Here is a 16795-nt window from a genome sequence, read left to right on the forward strand (position 1 = left end):
TTCGGGCTGAGATCCTTCACTGGGACTAGAAGGGAAGGCAGCAGAAGCTGGAATAAGGTGGGGGTAGGGTATGGAGTACAAGCTGGCAGGTGATAGGCATAAACACATGGTTGGTTTTGTTGTGTAGCCAAATTCTGTGTGAATTAACTTAAAAGCTCTCCATGGCCCTAGTTAATTCTCCAGCGTAAATTTTGATCTCAGTCTGTAACACAGCAACCTTGAAGTATCCTGAACTCCCTTCTGCTCCATTTCACCAGTAAGATCACATCCTGTTCCATACTGTGATTCCAATAAAGTACATTCCTTACAGACTGGTGGAATTGAACCTGGTCAGTGGTGATGTAGATTGATCTTGCAGTGGGTGGCTCGTTAGTCTAGTGGTTAGCACAATGCTTTACAGCACAGGCAACCTGGGTTCAGTTCACACCACTGCCTGTAAGGAGTTTGCATGTTCTCCCCGTGACCACATAGGTTTTCTCCGGGTGTTCCTGTTTCCTTCCACAAACTTCTGCTGCCTTGCGGCTATACCCCCTCACGGGGAAGGCTTCAGGAGTGAACCCCAAGGAAAAATTTGGAGTTGCAGTCCGACATTGCACTCAACACTGACTGACAACTCCTGCGATGCTGCTGGTGGCAAACTGTATCAGTCTCTGACAAGAGTCGAGGGGAGGAGAAAATGGTGGCGTGACACAGCACGCATGGCCGCTCCGAAATGATATCGTATTTGTAAGTAGGTACTGTGCACAATCCTGATTTGATGGAGACAGACATGAGAAGAACAGAGGAACATCTGGAGAAACTTCTGAAATGCCCGCTTCGCTGCCGCTGTTACTGTGCGATTGAGAATCTTGGGAGGGGAAGGCCCCAAATCCTCGGCTTTGCCTATTACATGTTGCCGGGGCCGGGGTCGAAGCGCTCAGCAATGCTGGTGCTCGGTGCTTGGTGTCGGAGGGCTGGTCAGAGGCTCGAAGTTCTCAGACGGACTCAAGAGTTGGCTGTGGTCGGAGGCTTCCAGGGTGCTGCATCAGCAAGTTTGAGGCACTGGAGGTTCATGGCAGGAAGAGTTTTTCTTCCTTCTACCGTCTGTGTGAGATGATGGGACTTTCGAGAGACCTTGGGACTTTTTTTTACCGTGCCCATGGTCTGTTCTTTATCAAATTACAGTATTGCTTTGCACTGTGTCATAGTTATGTGGTTTTTGTCATTTTTCAGTCTTGGCTTGTCCTGTATTTCTGTGATATCATTCTGCAGGAACATTGTATCATTTCTTAATGCATGCATTACTAAATGACAATAAAAGAGGACTGCGTGTCCTCATAATCTAATCTAATCCTTGGGGTTCATCAGCTGCATGGAGATGGGGAGCCTGCTACATGGGCGACAGCTTGCTCTCCATGTCGTACTGCCATGGCTTGTGTATCTGAACAGCTAGGATGCAATATCCATGGTCAACCGAACCAACAGAAGCCTCAGACCAGTCAGGACAGAACATTGGCTACCTAGCAGAAGGCAAAGAAATGGAAGGGAGCCTTTTCTGGGGTTGGCTGCCAGTGACTAATGGTGTTCTTCAGGGGTCAGTGTTGGCTCTTCTACTTTTTGTTGTATGTCTATGATTTGGATGATGAAATTGATGGCTTTGTAGCCAAGTTTTTGGATGTTACAAAAATAGGTGGAAATATTGTAATGAGAGATGCAGAGGTGGCAGAGGAACAGAATGCGTATTTTACATCAATCTTCACAGTGGAAGACATGTGCAGTATACTGGACATTCAGGAGTGTCAGGGAAGTGAAGTATATGCAGTGAAAATTACGACTGGCGAAGTATTCAGAAAGCTTACTGGTCTCAGGGTGGATAAATCTCCTGGACCTGATGGAATGCACCCTTGGGTTCTGAAGGAAGTAGCTGGAGAGATTGCAGAGGCATTAACAATGATCTTTCAAGAATCAATAGATTCTGGCATTGTACCGGATGACTAGAAAATTGCAAATGTTACTCCACTATTTAAGAAGGGTGGGAGGCAGCAGAAAGGAAACTATACACCTGTTAGCCTGACACCAGTGATTGGGAAGTTGTTGGAATCAATTGTTAGGGATGAAATTACAGAGTACCTCAAGCCACATAACAAGATAGGCCAAAGTCAGCATGGTTTCCTGAAAGGAAAGTCCTGCCTGATAAACTTACTGCAACTTTTGAGGAAATTACAAGCAGAGAGACAAAGGAGATGCAGTAGATGTGGTGTACTTGGATTTTCAGAAGGCCTTTGACAAGGTGCCACACGAGGCTGCTTAGCAAGATAAGGGCCCACGGAATTACAGGGAAGTTACTAGCATGGGTGGAGCATTGACTGATCAACAGAAAATAGAGAGTGGGAATAAAGGGATCCTATTCTGGCTGGCTGCCGGTTACCAGTGGAGTTCCACAGGATCGGTGGTGAGACTGCTGCTTTTTACAATGTATGTCAATGATTTGGACTATGGGGTTAATGGATTTGTGGCTAAATTTGCCAATGATACAAAGACAGGTGGAGGAGCAGGTAGCGTTGAGGAAACAGAGCCTGCAGAGAGACTTAGATAATTTAGGGGAATGGGCAGAGAAGTAGCAAATGAAATACAATGTTGGAAAAAGTGTATGGTCATGCACTTTGGTGAAAGAAATAAACGGGCAGACTATTATTTAGACGGGGAGAGATTTCAAAATGCAGAGATGCAAAGGGACTTGGGAGTCCTTGTGCAAGATACCCTACAGGTTAACCTCCAGGTTGAGTCGGTGGTGAAAAAGGCGAACGCTATGTTGGCATTCATTTCTAGAGGTATAGAATATAAGACAGAGATGTGATGTTGAGGCTCTATAAGGCACTCGTGAGACCACAATTGGGAGTATTGAATGCAGTTTTGGGCTCCTTATTTTAGAAAGGATATACTGACATTGTAGCACATGAGCTACAGTTTGCTGGTGACTGCCTACTCTCTCAAAGACATACAGATCACCAGTCGCTCTGCCAGTGCAGCCAAAAGCTTCGGACTGACAATTGACCTGAAAAAGACAGAAGTTTTGTACCTAGCAGTTCCTGGCTCAAGCTACGAAGAACCATCTGTCCTCATTAATGACACTCATCTCAATGTTGTCAACAAGTTTTGCTACCTGGGCAGCGTAATAACATCTTCAGCTTCTCTGGATGCAGAGATTGAGTCAAGAACCAGAAAAGCCTGCTTTGCCTTTGGTCAGCTGAAAGATTGAGTTTGATCACAGAACGTCAGGTTGGCCACCAAGTGCAAGGTATACAGGGCTGTTGTCATATCAACCTTGTTAACAGATGTGAGACATGGTGCCCATATCAGAGACACTTACGCCAGCTTGACCAACTGCAGCAGTGTCACCTATGTTCTCTGATGAAGATCACCTGGCGAGACAAGGTCTCCAATACCGAGGTCCTCTCTTGAGCCGGAATGCCAGCAGTTTCAACCTTGGTGATGTCAGCCCAACTGCACTGGGCAGGACATGTTGTCAGAATGCCTGATGGAAGACTGCACAAGGACATCTTGTACAGCCAACTGTCCAGTGGTGCCCAAAAATGAGGAGGCCAGCGACTACGGTACAAGGATGTTCTGCACAGGAGCCTCAAGAAAGCTGACATCACTCACAGTGGAGGGAGGCCATCAGAAAAGGTGTGGACGCTGCTGAGAACAAGCTCAACAAGGCAACAGAGGAAAGGCACAGGAAGCGCCACAACAGAGCTTCTGCCCCTGCTGCCCCTCCAGGCCTCACCTGCCAAGCATGTGGCAAGCAGTGCCCGTCAAGGATTGGTCTGTACAGCCACTCCAAGACGCACATATCAAACTCCACTAACTGACTGAAAGGAACGGACAGACGGATGGATGGATGGACTGAGGGTCAGATGGATCGACTGAGAGAGGCTGACTGACTGACATTGGAGAGGGCTTAGAGAAGATTCACGAGAATGACTCCAGGAATGAAAAGGTTGCCATATGAGGAATGTCTGGCAGTTTTGGGGCTGTATTCCCTGGAGGGGAATGGGTGGGGTGGATCTCATAGAAACATTCTGAATATTAAAAAGTCTGAACAGATTAGATATGGCAAAGTTATTTCCCATGGTAGTGGAGTCTAGGACAAGAGGGCACGACTTCAGGATTGAAGGACATCCATTTAGAACAGAGATGCAGAGAAATTACTTTAGTCAGAGGATGGTTAATCTGTGGGATTTGTTGCTACGAGCGACTGTGAAGTATAGAGGATGTTCCAATAGTGGGTGAATCTTAAAGACCAGAGGGCACAACCTCAGAATAGAAGATTGACCTTTAGAACAGATGAGAAGAAATTTCATTAGCCAGTGAATCAGTGGAATTTATTGTCATTGGCTATACATAATTAAAGCAAAGGTTCATAGATTCTTGATTGGTCAGGGTGTCAAAGGTTACAGGGAGAAGGCAGGAGAATGGGGCTGAGAGGGAAAATAAATCAGCCATGATGAAAGGCAGAGCAGACTTGATGGGCTGAATGGCCAGATTCAGCTCCAAGTTCCATCTCTGCTAATTCTCTCCCAACTCATCAATATCATTTTGCACAAGGCTGCAGCTTCATAATCTGTTATCTGCAATTTGGTGGAAGAAATAAACGGGCACACTACAATTCAATGGGGCCTCATTATCTGTTACCTTACTGATCATATCACCTGTAACCTGAGCTAGATTTTAGAATAAAGCAATGTTCCCAACACAGATTCTGGCTCCAGACTACTGGCTGCAAGGCTTCCAATCACAAAAACAAACTCTCAGCCATTACACAAGTGGGATATGGAAGCTCAAGTCATTATTCATTCAAAACACAAAATACTCTGCAGATGCTGAGTTCCTCCAGCGTGTTGTGAGCATTATTCATTCAAAACAAGTCAATAGTTTTGCAAACATTGTGGGAATGAAATTTGTGCAAGAAAGTGGCGGAGAGATAAAAAAAAGTGATTTTGGTGAAAGATTGAGTAGTTTGAAGGGGCAGATATGTATCCACCTGCATTTTTATTGCGTTCACCCACTGAAGCTGTGCCTTGTTCCTTTGCAGTGAGCTCAGACTAAATGGACTCCTGTTTTTATCTCACACACTCGAGGCTGCTTTGACACGACTTTCCAAATTACCTCCATCATACACAGAAGTCGTCAGACTCTCATACTGAACGAGGTTATGACCTGAAATTCAAAATCTGTATTCAGAATCAGGTTTATCATCACCAGCATGTGACGTGAAATTTATTAACTTAGCAGCAGCAGTTCAATGCAATACATATATAGAAGAGAAAAAAAATAAATCAATTACAGTATACAATGGGGAAAAAAGCTACAAAGACTGATAAACAACCAATGTGCAAAAGGCAAACTGTGCAAATACAAAAAAAAATAAACGAACATACAAATAAATACATGCTAATCAGAACACGAGTTGAAAAGTCCTGAAAGTGAGTTTATAGGTTGTCGAATCCATTCAGTGTTGAGGTGAGTGAAGTTATTCAAGCTGGTTCTGGAACCTGACAGTTGAGGGGTAATAACTGTTCCTGAACCTGGTGCTGTGGGACCCAAGGCTCCTATACCTCCTTCCCGATGGCAGTAGCAAGAAGAGAGCAGGGTATGGATGGTGGGGTACTTGATCATGGATGCTGCTTTCTTGAAGCAGCACTCCTTGTAGATGTGAGGACAAAACGGTCTCCAGATTAGCTCCAAGTATTCCTGAATCTCAAAGCAGAACAGTTCCACAGCCAGGGTTAGGAACTTCTTTCCAGCTTGATTTTTTTTGGCATTGAAGTTGTAGTACCATCAGTGTTTAACCTGCTTTTCTGACCAATTTTTCTGTGCCACACTCTCCTCCCTCATGCTGAGAATAGGTGTGTAGTTATCAAGATATGACTGACACAACTACTACTAGAAAAAAAATCCTTATTCATTGTTGTCGAGCTTACCTCCCAGATGGAACAGGTAGTAACATTCTTCCTTCTCGGTTCTAATCATCCATTCAATCTCACTGTGGATGGTGAAGTGGCTCGCTCTATACCACAATACTCACTTTTATACTAGGCAAGACTACAACTAGCGGAGACAGGTTTCGTATGAAGTATGAAATATTTAAGGAGAATCTGAGGGAGAACTTCTTCACTCAGAGGGTGGAGTGAGCTGACCATGGAACTGGTAAACCACAGAAGTTCAATTGTAACATTTAAGAGAAATTTGCACAGGTACATGATAATAATAATGTAGTTAACTGGATCAGCAAATTTGCAGATTTCACCAAGATTGGGGATGTAGTGGACAGCAAGGAAGACTATCAAAGCTTGCAGCGGGATCTGGATCAGCTGGAAAAATTGTTTATAAATTATGGCACAGGGAATATAGAACATAGAATAGTACAGCACAGTACAGGCCCTTCGGCCCACAATGTTGTGCCGATCCTCAAACCCTGCCTCCCATATAATGCAGACAAGTGTGAGGTGTACACTTTGGGAGGACCATCCAGGGTAGGTCTTACACAGTGAGCTGTAGAACAAAGGGATCTGGGACAACAAGTCCATAATTCATTGAAAGTGGCGTCACAAGTAGACAGGGTCATTAAGAAAGCTTTTGGCACATTGGCCTTCATAAATCAAAGTACTGACTACAGGAGCTGGCATGTTATGTTGAAGTTGTATTTTTGCCGCTGTAGTTGTGTGAGACTACAACTAAAGGACATGGGTTAAGGGTAAAAGGGGAAATGTTTAAGAGGAACATAAGAGGAAACTTCTTTACAAGAGTGTGGTGAGTGTGAAACAAGCTGCTAGTGCAAGTGGTGGATGCGATTTTGATTTCAACATTCAAGAGAACCTTGGATAGGTATATGGAGCTGGCATCCAGGGTTGTGAAAGAATAGTACCATTGCTCTGGCAGTTCTGTGGGCACCATACAGGATAAGGGGTCAGGTATTTAGTCCAAGGAAGGGTTGTGAGGTTTGGGAATGTGTAAGCCCAGAGCAGACCACAAGACATAGGAACAGAATTAGCAGAATCCCACATGGGTGATTTATTATCCCTCTCAACCCCAATCTCTTGCCTTCTCCCCAAAATCCTTTGACACCCTTACTAATAAAGAACCTATCACCCTCTGCTTTATATGTAGCCAATGACTTGGTCTCCACAGCCAACTGTGGCAATGACTTCCAGATTCACCACCCTCTGGCTATAGAAATTCCTCATCTGTTCATCCAATACTGAAATGGAATTGATATTGTGTTATTTACCCCATAATCAGGGATGGGAGCATAGCAGTTAGCATACAGCTCTGGTTCAATTCCTGCTGCCGTCTTTAAAGAGCTTCTGTATTCTCCAGGTGCTCTGCTTTCCTTCCACATTCTAGTGATGTTCAGAATAGCAGATTAATTGGTCTTGGGCGCAGGCTCACTGGATCAGAATGCATCATGATAAGGGACTGTGTCGATCAGCATTATCGCTTTACAGTGTCAATAATCACTGATTTGAATGGGGTTTGAATGCCAATGGTGTCTGAAAGGAGTTTGGAATGTGGGAGGAAAGCCATGTGATCAGAGAGGATGTACAAAAATGTATGGGTTAATTGGTTGCATGGGTGTAATTGGGCACCGCGGGCTTGTTGAGCCGGAAAGGGGTCAGTCATCGTGCAGTATCTCTAAGTAAATAAACATCACACCTTAAACTGCATTCTGATGGGTCTCAGGATAACTTGCATCCAAAATCAGACAGATAGATCTGCTTGTCACCAAATCCTAATGTGCCAGAAATAATTCATTCATGATCTTAAGTAGCAGCAAGGGAACAATTTTCATTTATTCTTTTTATATATGTATATATATATATATATATATAAAAAAGACTTCAGCACTGTAATTCAGAGTACAATGAAATCACACCATAGAACATGCATCTTCTATCAATGTCCCTATCAAATTACAAAATTAAAATGTTCATATTAAAAAGGCATCAAAATATAACAGTACTCTGAGATTGCAAAAAAACCAAATGATCTCCCTCAAAATAATACTCAAAAGGACAGCCAATTCTTTACATTAAAAAACACCAAGGAAATTGTTCAATTGCCCATTTCGATGCACTGCCTCAGCTCAGTGCTTATGGCCGATACATTCCATTTTCCACTTTACTTAGATGGGAATGCATAGAACCTTGAAGTTACTACTGTCCCTTACATCCTACTGTCAAATTCTTTACTCACAGGATCCTTTACAATCAGCTTACTTTCCCCTTAATAACATGGCCACTATGTGCTATTTCTCCCATATGATCAGCCTTTACTGTTGGAAATAATTCAGGCAACCTTGATACTTCTATTATATCTCTCATCTGTATAAACAGCCATTTAAAGGCCTTGACATATTTTATTGCTCAAAATTAAATTTTTAAGGAGCTATTCAAATCCACAGATCACAAACTTATTAAGTTTGCTCCATTTGGGTTTATTTAAACTTTCACGTGTACCCTTTCAGCCTATACTCAGTGGCCACTTTATTAGGTATGAGGGAAACCCAGCGCAGATGGCTACTGCTGTGGCTCATCCACTTCAAGGTCCAGCGTTATGTGTTCCGAGATGCTCTATTGTACACCACTGTTGTGACACATGGTTTCTTGAGTTCCTGTTGCCTTCCTGTCAGCTTGAACTAGTCTGGCCATTTTCCTCTGACCTCTCTCATTAACAAGGCACTTTTGCCCACAGAAAGCATCCAGTGAATGGCAGTTATGCCATTCTGATGTTTGGTCTGAACAACAACTGAACCTCTTGACCATGTCTGCATGCTTTTATGCATTGAGTTGCTGCCACATGATTGGCCGATTCGATATTTGCATTAATAAGGTGTACAGGTGTACCTAATAAAGTGACCAGAGTGATATTGTTTCAAATAATTTACCAAATTAAATCATTAGGTGGCTCATGATCTGCATCGATATGGTGGGCCTGTCTCCCCACTGTACAGTGCTGAGTCTTCAATTACTCTCATTGCTAGTCATTGGCAGTCTGTTTTCAGAAGCTACTTTCTCTCCACCACCTCAGATTTATGACAAGGTGTAATGCAAAAGACAGAAGAAGAGGGCAATTTCTGCATTTACTTTGCCTTCTCATTGATTTAAAAATTATTATGGCTGAATGTCATTTGCAAATGTCGCACATACTATTTAGCTAACCATTATGACATCAGTAATTTATTACCGAGTTCAGAATGATCACAGAAAGATATGTCCACTCTTCTTGTTCATTGTGATCAATCAAGACTGAGTTTGGAAATTTGTTATAAATTCTTACTGTTCTTAATGCCTGCTGGCTTTCTTTCTTTGAAAAAGGCATTCCAGTTGCTTGTATGGCACCAATTATGATCATGCCCTTCACTGAGATTTTATAAAAAGTCTAGGTAACAAAACAATAATCCTTGTGCATATATTGTTTATATTAATAGACTTCTGTAATTCCATTTTCTTACTTTTTGTAGTGTTTGTTTAGAATATTTTCAATGAAGTTCACAAGACTGATACCTTTCTCTAGTTTAAGATGGAAAGGAGGGAGCACAAAGAGGAGTACAGGTCTGGCAGGGGCAACAGGGAAGAGTACAAATGGCGGATATCACCCGAATCAGATTTATTGTCACTAACATCCCGTGAAATTTGTTGTTTTACGGCAGCAGTACAGTGCAATACATAAAGAACACAAGCTACTAAAATAAATAAATAGTGCAAAAGAAGAATAACGAGGTAGTGTTCAGGGACCATTCAGAGGGGAGGAAAAGCTGTTCCTAAACAGAGTGTGGGGCTTCAGGCTCCCTGATGATAGTAATAAGAGGGCATGTTCTGGATGGCAAGTGTCTTTAATGATGGATGCTGCCTTTTGAAGAATTTTCCATGGACAGAGTTGTGCCTGTGATGGAGCTGACCAAATCTACAAGCCTCTGCAGCCTTGCGTGATCCTATAAAATGGAGCTTCCACACCAGGCAGTAAGGCAACCAGTTAGAACACTCTCCACTGCACAACTTTTAGAAATTTGCAAGTCCTTAGTGGCATAGATATTGCCTCAAACTCCTTAAGACATAGAGCCACTGGTGTGCCTTCTTCACGATTGCATCAACGTGTGGGACCCAAGATATATCCTGTGAGATGTTGTCAGAGATGTTTTTACCTATTTGCACTAGCTGTAGTCTCCCAATGAGGAAATAAAGGATCCCATTTCTGAGGGAGGTAGAAGGGCTGGGTTGAGTTGCTGTCCAATCTCGGCAGTTTACTTGCAAACATTGTCACCATGCAAAGAGACAATGTCAGTGTGCTGTTGATTGTGATGCCCTCTGAATGCTTGGCCTCTACATACTTCTCAATCAGCTGATTGGACATCATTTCAGAAACTCAATCATGATGTGGGGAGGAAATCACATGATGTGGGGCATTGACTCATAAATAGGATCCGGTTCTATGTGTTTGTTTACCTTGATCCTAATTTACGCATTCAGAGGACAGAACCACAATCAACATCACACTGACAATGACTCCTCACATGGTGATCAAATATTTGCAAGTAAACTTCCAAGATTGGAGAACAACTCAACCCAACAAGCTACACATCTTTTGGAAGTAGGAAGGCCCAAGTTTTGATCAGTACTGAGAGACAATGGTGTCAAAGGGATGGTAGTATTGAACACCAAGCTGTAATTGATGAACAGCAGGCTGTTGTACATTTTGTTGTTTTCTAGGTGCTTCAAAACCAAGTGGAAGGCCTGTAAGGTTGCATCTGCTATAGACCTGTTGTGGCAGTAGACAAATTGTAAGGTTTCCAGGGTCTTGCTCAAGCAGGAGTCAATTCTAGCCATGACTGACCTCTCAAAGCACTTCACAGTCGATGTTCTATCAGGCGATAACTGATGAGGCAACTCACCCTGATCTTGTGCACTAGTATGAATGATGCCCTTCTGAAGCAGTTGGGAACCTCTGACTGTAGCAATGGGAGGTTAAAGATCTCCTTGAACACTCCCGCCAGTCAGATGGCACAGGTTATTAATACCCAGCCAGGTACAACATCGGAGTCTGATGCCTTGAGGGTTCACCCTCTTGAAGAATGCCGATGCTGGCCTCTGAAACACATATCATAGGGTTGCCAGATGCTGCAGGGATGCACACAAATGTAGTTTTCTTCTCCCTTTCAAAACACGCATTAAAGGTGTGGAGCTCACCGGTAAGTGAAGTTGGGTTTCATCTGGTAGGAAGTAATGGCATACAAATCCTGCCATTACTGTTGCATATCTAACTGAGTCTCTAATTTCACACAGAATTGTCTGTTTGCATTCACGCCTTCCCTACACCAATTCTTCAGATGTCTAAGGCATGTTCCAACACTATTTATGCTTATATATATTTTATAAATCAAAAACTATAGTAAGTACAAGCAAGTCCTGCCAAGAAAGATTTAGATCCTTCCACCCTCCACGCTGGGTTAGTTTGATGTCTACATGTCAAGAGGTACAAGGTTGAACCTTCTTATACAACTCTGTACCCAACTGATTAAAATAATTGTCATAACTAACCCAAGGCTAAAATAAAGGTTCACGGGGTTATTGCCTATATATTCAATGGGAGAAAGAACACACACACGCTGATATTGTCAAGTATTATATCTTCAATTGCTCTGTAACTGCCAGTATTTCACTTGCTAAAACTAACTTCTTGCCATACCTCATCCAAGCTCATCAGACAAGAATGTGAAACATGACTATTGCATACCTTTCTGATGGAATTCCAGTGTAACAGGTTATGCATCAAATGGGCAGAATACCTGTAAAACACATGGTGAACATCTAACACTTTCTTTTGGTAGAAACTGCATTTACTATCCTATGAACAATTGCCTCGGGTTTGGCGCTTTTTAAAAATATGATGGAGACACTATACCTACTACGAATAAAAGTTTGGTATATCATTTAGCACATCAACATTCAAATCGTAATACATTTCTGTTTTCTGTTAAACTTATACCAAAAGTACCACAGAAATAAACTTAATGCCAAATCTAAACTTAAACTTAAAAGTAAACTTATACAATGCATTAGTGCAGACCAAACAATTTTTTATTAAAACTGAGCCTCCTGCATAAAAGAACCACCAGGAGCCAGGGAGTTTCAGATGGGTAATGTGTTGTAATACAACAGATCCATCTTTTAATAAGTTAAATGATGTAAGTATCCTTGGATATGGCAGTAAACCAGTTAACGTGCTGCATCACAGGGCAGAGAGTCACCACGTACCGACTGTCCAATTCTAGGCAGGACTTTTGTCAGGAACTCTACAGGAAGCTACATGGACACTGCAAGGATGAAAGTCCTCCAGTGATGCCTTTAACTGAAGTAGCTCGAGAACCTCTGTCATGTCCCGAATGCTATACAACAGCAAATGGGAAATAATGTAAAGGCCCCATTTCCCCTCAAACTATAGTTGAGGTTAGAGAAAGGCTTCCTTCCTCACCCCACTACTTTACAAAGTAATTTTAAAAAAAATTGGAGTGAGTTTGTTTTAAATGGCAAAACAAGCCTGAATATTTTTCTAATAAGAGGCTTTGAAGACAAAAGTTTGAAAATTATTCACTCATTATATTGCTATAGTATTTTAAAAATCGCTAATAAGAAATCTGGACTATTTGTAGGCCGCCCGACTGAAACACCAGACAGATGCAAAACTGTCTATAGACTACAATTTGTGTCTTTCACCTGATTGACGCCGGGTACCTTGTGGAAAACATATTGTAAGTCCAGATTTAATTAATGCTTAACAGTCAGCAGTCATAGATTGCACCATCTGTTTGACTCGAGTACCAGCAATAGGGCACATTTATACCACATCACTGTTCTCCTCCTCCCGCTCTTTTGTTGAGCACTGTTTCGGCTGCTCGCTTGGAGCCTGTTTGACAATCTGGGAGCTACACGATGACTGCGCCTCACAACACTCGCGGGCGCCGTCGCCATTCATCAGACCCACTTCCTCGTGGTAAGGGTCCTCATCCATCTGGCACACGCACACCTCTATGCCAGAGTCTCCAGTGATTCGCCTGTGCCTCGAGGAGCTGTCTTCCTTCATTTCTCCGTGGTCACACAAATGAGAGTCCGCCTCCAAGGTTTTAAAATCAGCAGATTCCTCCCCTTGGACCGTATCACCATTTACCCTGTCACTTGAACCAGTGAGCACTGGGGTGTCCGGCCCCGCCTGCCCGCCTTCCTGTTGAGCGGACGAGCTTGTCTCCGGTCCTTGCGTCAGCGAAGCCGCAGACTCCCGCAGAGCCGGCTGGCTCTCTACCAGAGCGTTTTCGCAGGCAGAGGCTTGTCCGTTCTGTTGTTGTGGCTCAGAGTAGGGAGGCGGCGGTGTAGCTGGGTGGCCTGCTACTTCCTCATAGTCTGGAAGCTTACAGTTTGCCCAGAACCCTGGAGGGGAAAAATGAATTAACTGGTGAAATGCAATTGCTGACAACTTTAAATATGGGAGGAATAAGAATATTATTGCATTTCTAATCTTAGTAATACTTGGAGGTTATGTATTCGTGAATAAAGTTAGGTATTGCTTCCAAAGGGAAGCATTAAAAATAGGTATAGCAAGGAGCTAAAAATAAACAATTTCCATACGCCTATTCCTTTTTGCATACGATTACATTTAGTCTTAAAACACTTACAGACTTGCTCTACTTGTATATGGCCTGTACAGCCTGTTCTTCAATCTACCTCATTATGGCCTTGCACCTTACTTTCTGCTTGCACTGCACTCTGTCTGAAACTACAAGAGAACGTAGAATCAAGCGTTATAGTGTTCCCTTGCACTATCCCCAATGCACTTCATCTGTATGAATGGCATGAAAACAGTGTTTTCCAACTGTGCTTTATACAAGCTCTGGGCCTATACTCACTAGAATTCAGAAGCGGCGGGAGGAGCAGTGGGAGAGATCTCATTGAACCATATCAAATGTTGAAAGGCTGAGATAGAGTGGATGTGAAGAGTACGTTTCCCTTAGTGGGAGAATCTAGGACTAGAAAGCACAGCCTCACAACAGAGGGGTGCCAGAGGGAGGTGGATCTGTGGAATTCATTGCCACAGGCGGCTATGGAGGCCAGGTCACTGGGTGCATTTAAAGCGGGGATTGATAGGTTCTTGGTTAGTCATGATAAAGAAATGATGGACTATGTAGGAGAGAAGGGTTACATCGATCTTAGTAGGTTTAAAGGTTGACACAACATTGTGGGCTGAAGGGCCTGTACTGTGCTGTAATGTCCAATGTTTGATCACTCCAGTAAAATAGATCAAAAGCAGTACACCGTGTGACCGGAATATTACAATTATAGCATGCATCTCGACTGTGAGATTCCAACCGCTCTCCCACATATTCTATTTTTACGCAGCAGAATTTTTAGAAATTAAGATTTAGCGCATATGGTTATTGAATAATCTATCTCTGCAATGATCTAATAAGACGCATATACTCACTTAAATCCAGTGGTTGTGTTGTGTAGGTACTAGCACCCTGATATGCCATCAGACTGATCTCCCTCTGTCGCTGCTCCTGTTGCAGTCGGAGTTTTACACGCCGGTGACGATAAGCACAGCAGCAGCTAAGCATGATAATTATAGTCCAGACCAACCAGAACCCTGTCATAATCAAAGAAAGAGCAGCAATATTCAGAATTGCATTTCACGAGTATGAAAAAAATATTTACAGCTTTACAAGGACCAAGACAATTGAATTATATACCTGTAATCACTAACTCAATCGACATAACACACAATATGGACTCATAGAACACTACAGCAACAGAAACATGCCCTTCGGCCCATCTACTGTGCCAAACCTTTAAACTGCCTAGTCCCATTGACCTATAGCCCTCCATCACCTCCTAGCCACATATACCTAAATTCTGAAGGTTGAAATCAACCCTACACCCACCACTTCCATTGGCAGCTTGTTCCACATTCTCACCACCCTGAGTGAAGATCCCCTTCATGTTTCCCATAAACATTTCACCTTTCATCCTTAACCCATGACCTCCAATTCTAGTCTCATCCAACCTCAGTGGAAAAAGCCTGCTTGCATTTACTCTATCTATACCCCTCATAGTTTTGTATATTTCTATCAAATCTCCCCTCATTCTCTTACAGTCCAGGGAATAATGTCCTAACCTATTTGACCTTTCCTTCCCTCCAGCACCAACTCCTTAGCCACGTGTTAAACTGTATGATCTTTCTTTTCTGGCCTCACAAGTACCTGTCACAGGTTGCAATCCTGAGATGACAACCCCGGATGTCCTGTCCTTTAACGTAGCACCAAGCTCCCTGAACTCCCTTTGTAGGACCTCATTCCCATCCTACTTACTCTTCTCTCGCTACTGAGATGGACCACGACCTCTGGCTGTTCACCCTCCCACAGAATGCTGTGGACTCGATCTGCGAAGTCCCTGACCCTGGCACCTGGGAGGCAACAAGTCATCTGTGAATCTCATGCTCGTCCACAGACACTCCTTTCTGTTCCCCTAACCAATAAATCCCCCATCGCTACAGCTCCCCTCTTCCCCCTTCCCTTCTGAACCACAGAGCCAGATTTAGTGCCAGAGACCTGCCCACTGTGGTTTCTCCCTAGCAGGTCATTTCACACACACCCCACCCCCCACAAAATATCCAAAGTGGTATACTTATTATTGAGCAGAATGGCCATAGGGTACTCTGCATTGGTTGCCTATTCCCTTTCCTGATGGTCACCCAGTTACCTGCCTCCTGCAACTTGGGAGTTACTACCTCCTTGTTGCTCCTATCTACCAGTTCCATGTTCTCCCGTATGAGCTGAAGGTGATCGAGCTGCAGCTCCAATTCCTTAACACAATCTAAGGAGCTGCAGCTCAGTGAACTTTGTGCAGATGTTGTAATCGAAGAGACTGGAGGTCTCCCACAGTTCCCACATCTCACACAAGAAACATACCACTAACTCTGCACCCATTCTCAGCGCATTAGCTAAGAACTTACAGAAAGAAAACTTGCTAGCTTACTTTCAGCCTTTGCCTGTGCTTGCCCAAACGTGTTGAGCCAAAGCCAGACCACTCTAACACTGCCCCACTCACACAATGGCCGCTCCAACAATGACATCACCTGCTGGGGAATTGTTCATGGGGGGGGGGAGAGAGAGACACTCAACTACATTAATTTTTTTGGAAGTCAGAAACTGGAGGACACAGATGTTCAAATATACCATTTTGGATCAGGTTTCCTGAGGGAAGCCGAATGACAGAAGATGGGTATTGCGCATTGAATTACTCTGTTTCACTCCATGACTTCACTATCTAATCTGGGCCAAATGTTCACTGCAGTGCTCTATTATCACAGACAACACCTCTGCAATGGGGAGGTAGAACAAGTGCAAAGATCATGCATGCATCTTGGCCAAGGTTTTTCAACAACTTAAAAATCACAGTTACATTTATATTTTAAAGAACAGCTTAAAATCTGGGGCAGGCAAGTCTTACTTTAATACAGCATCTCAAAAATGGTACTTATAATGATGCAGGGCTCCCTCAGTACAACCATAATTCAATCCAGATAAAAGACAACAGTGCCATGACAAAGACCATTACATCACATAAAAGTACAGGTTGTTCAGCCCACTAATCTACATATAAAGTCAATCAAGCCTTTCTCACCCACTTTGCCCTCCATTTTCCTTTATGCCTATTACTATTATGCTCAGCCTCTCCACTTCATCCACAACATGGCACTTCCATTCAAC

General features: G+C 43.2%; 1 protein-coding gene across 1 annotated transcript in view; it reads right to left on the reverse strand.

Moving 5' to 3' along the window:
* Positions 1-4507: 4507 nt before the first annotated feature.
* Positions 4508-16795, reverse strand: part of LOC134351113 (WW domain-binding protein 1-like) — a 43356-nt gene continuing 31068 nt past the window's right edge. The window contains exons 3-4 of the mRNA XM_063057202.1: positions 14512-14673; positions 4508-13460 (exon numbers count right to left, since the gene is read on the reverse strand). Coding sequence (XP_062913272.1) covers positions 12874-13460; positions 14512-14673 — 749 coding nt within the window. The 3' untranslated portion in view covers positions 4508-12873. The remainder of the gene's footprint in view (positions 13461-14511; positions 14674-16795) is intronic.

This window comes from Mobula hypostoma, chromosome 8 (genome assembly GCF_963921235.1).
Source record: "Mobula hypostoma chromosome 8, sMobHyp1.1, whole genome shotgun sequence".
In the NCBI taxonomy this organism is placed as follows: domain Eukaryota; kingdom Metazoa; phylum Chordata; class Chondrichthyes; order Myliobatiformes; family Myliobatidae; genus Mobula; species Mobula hypostoma.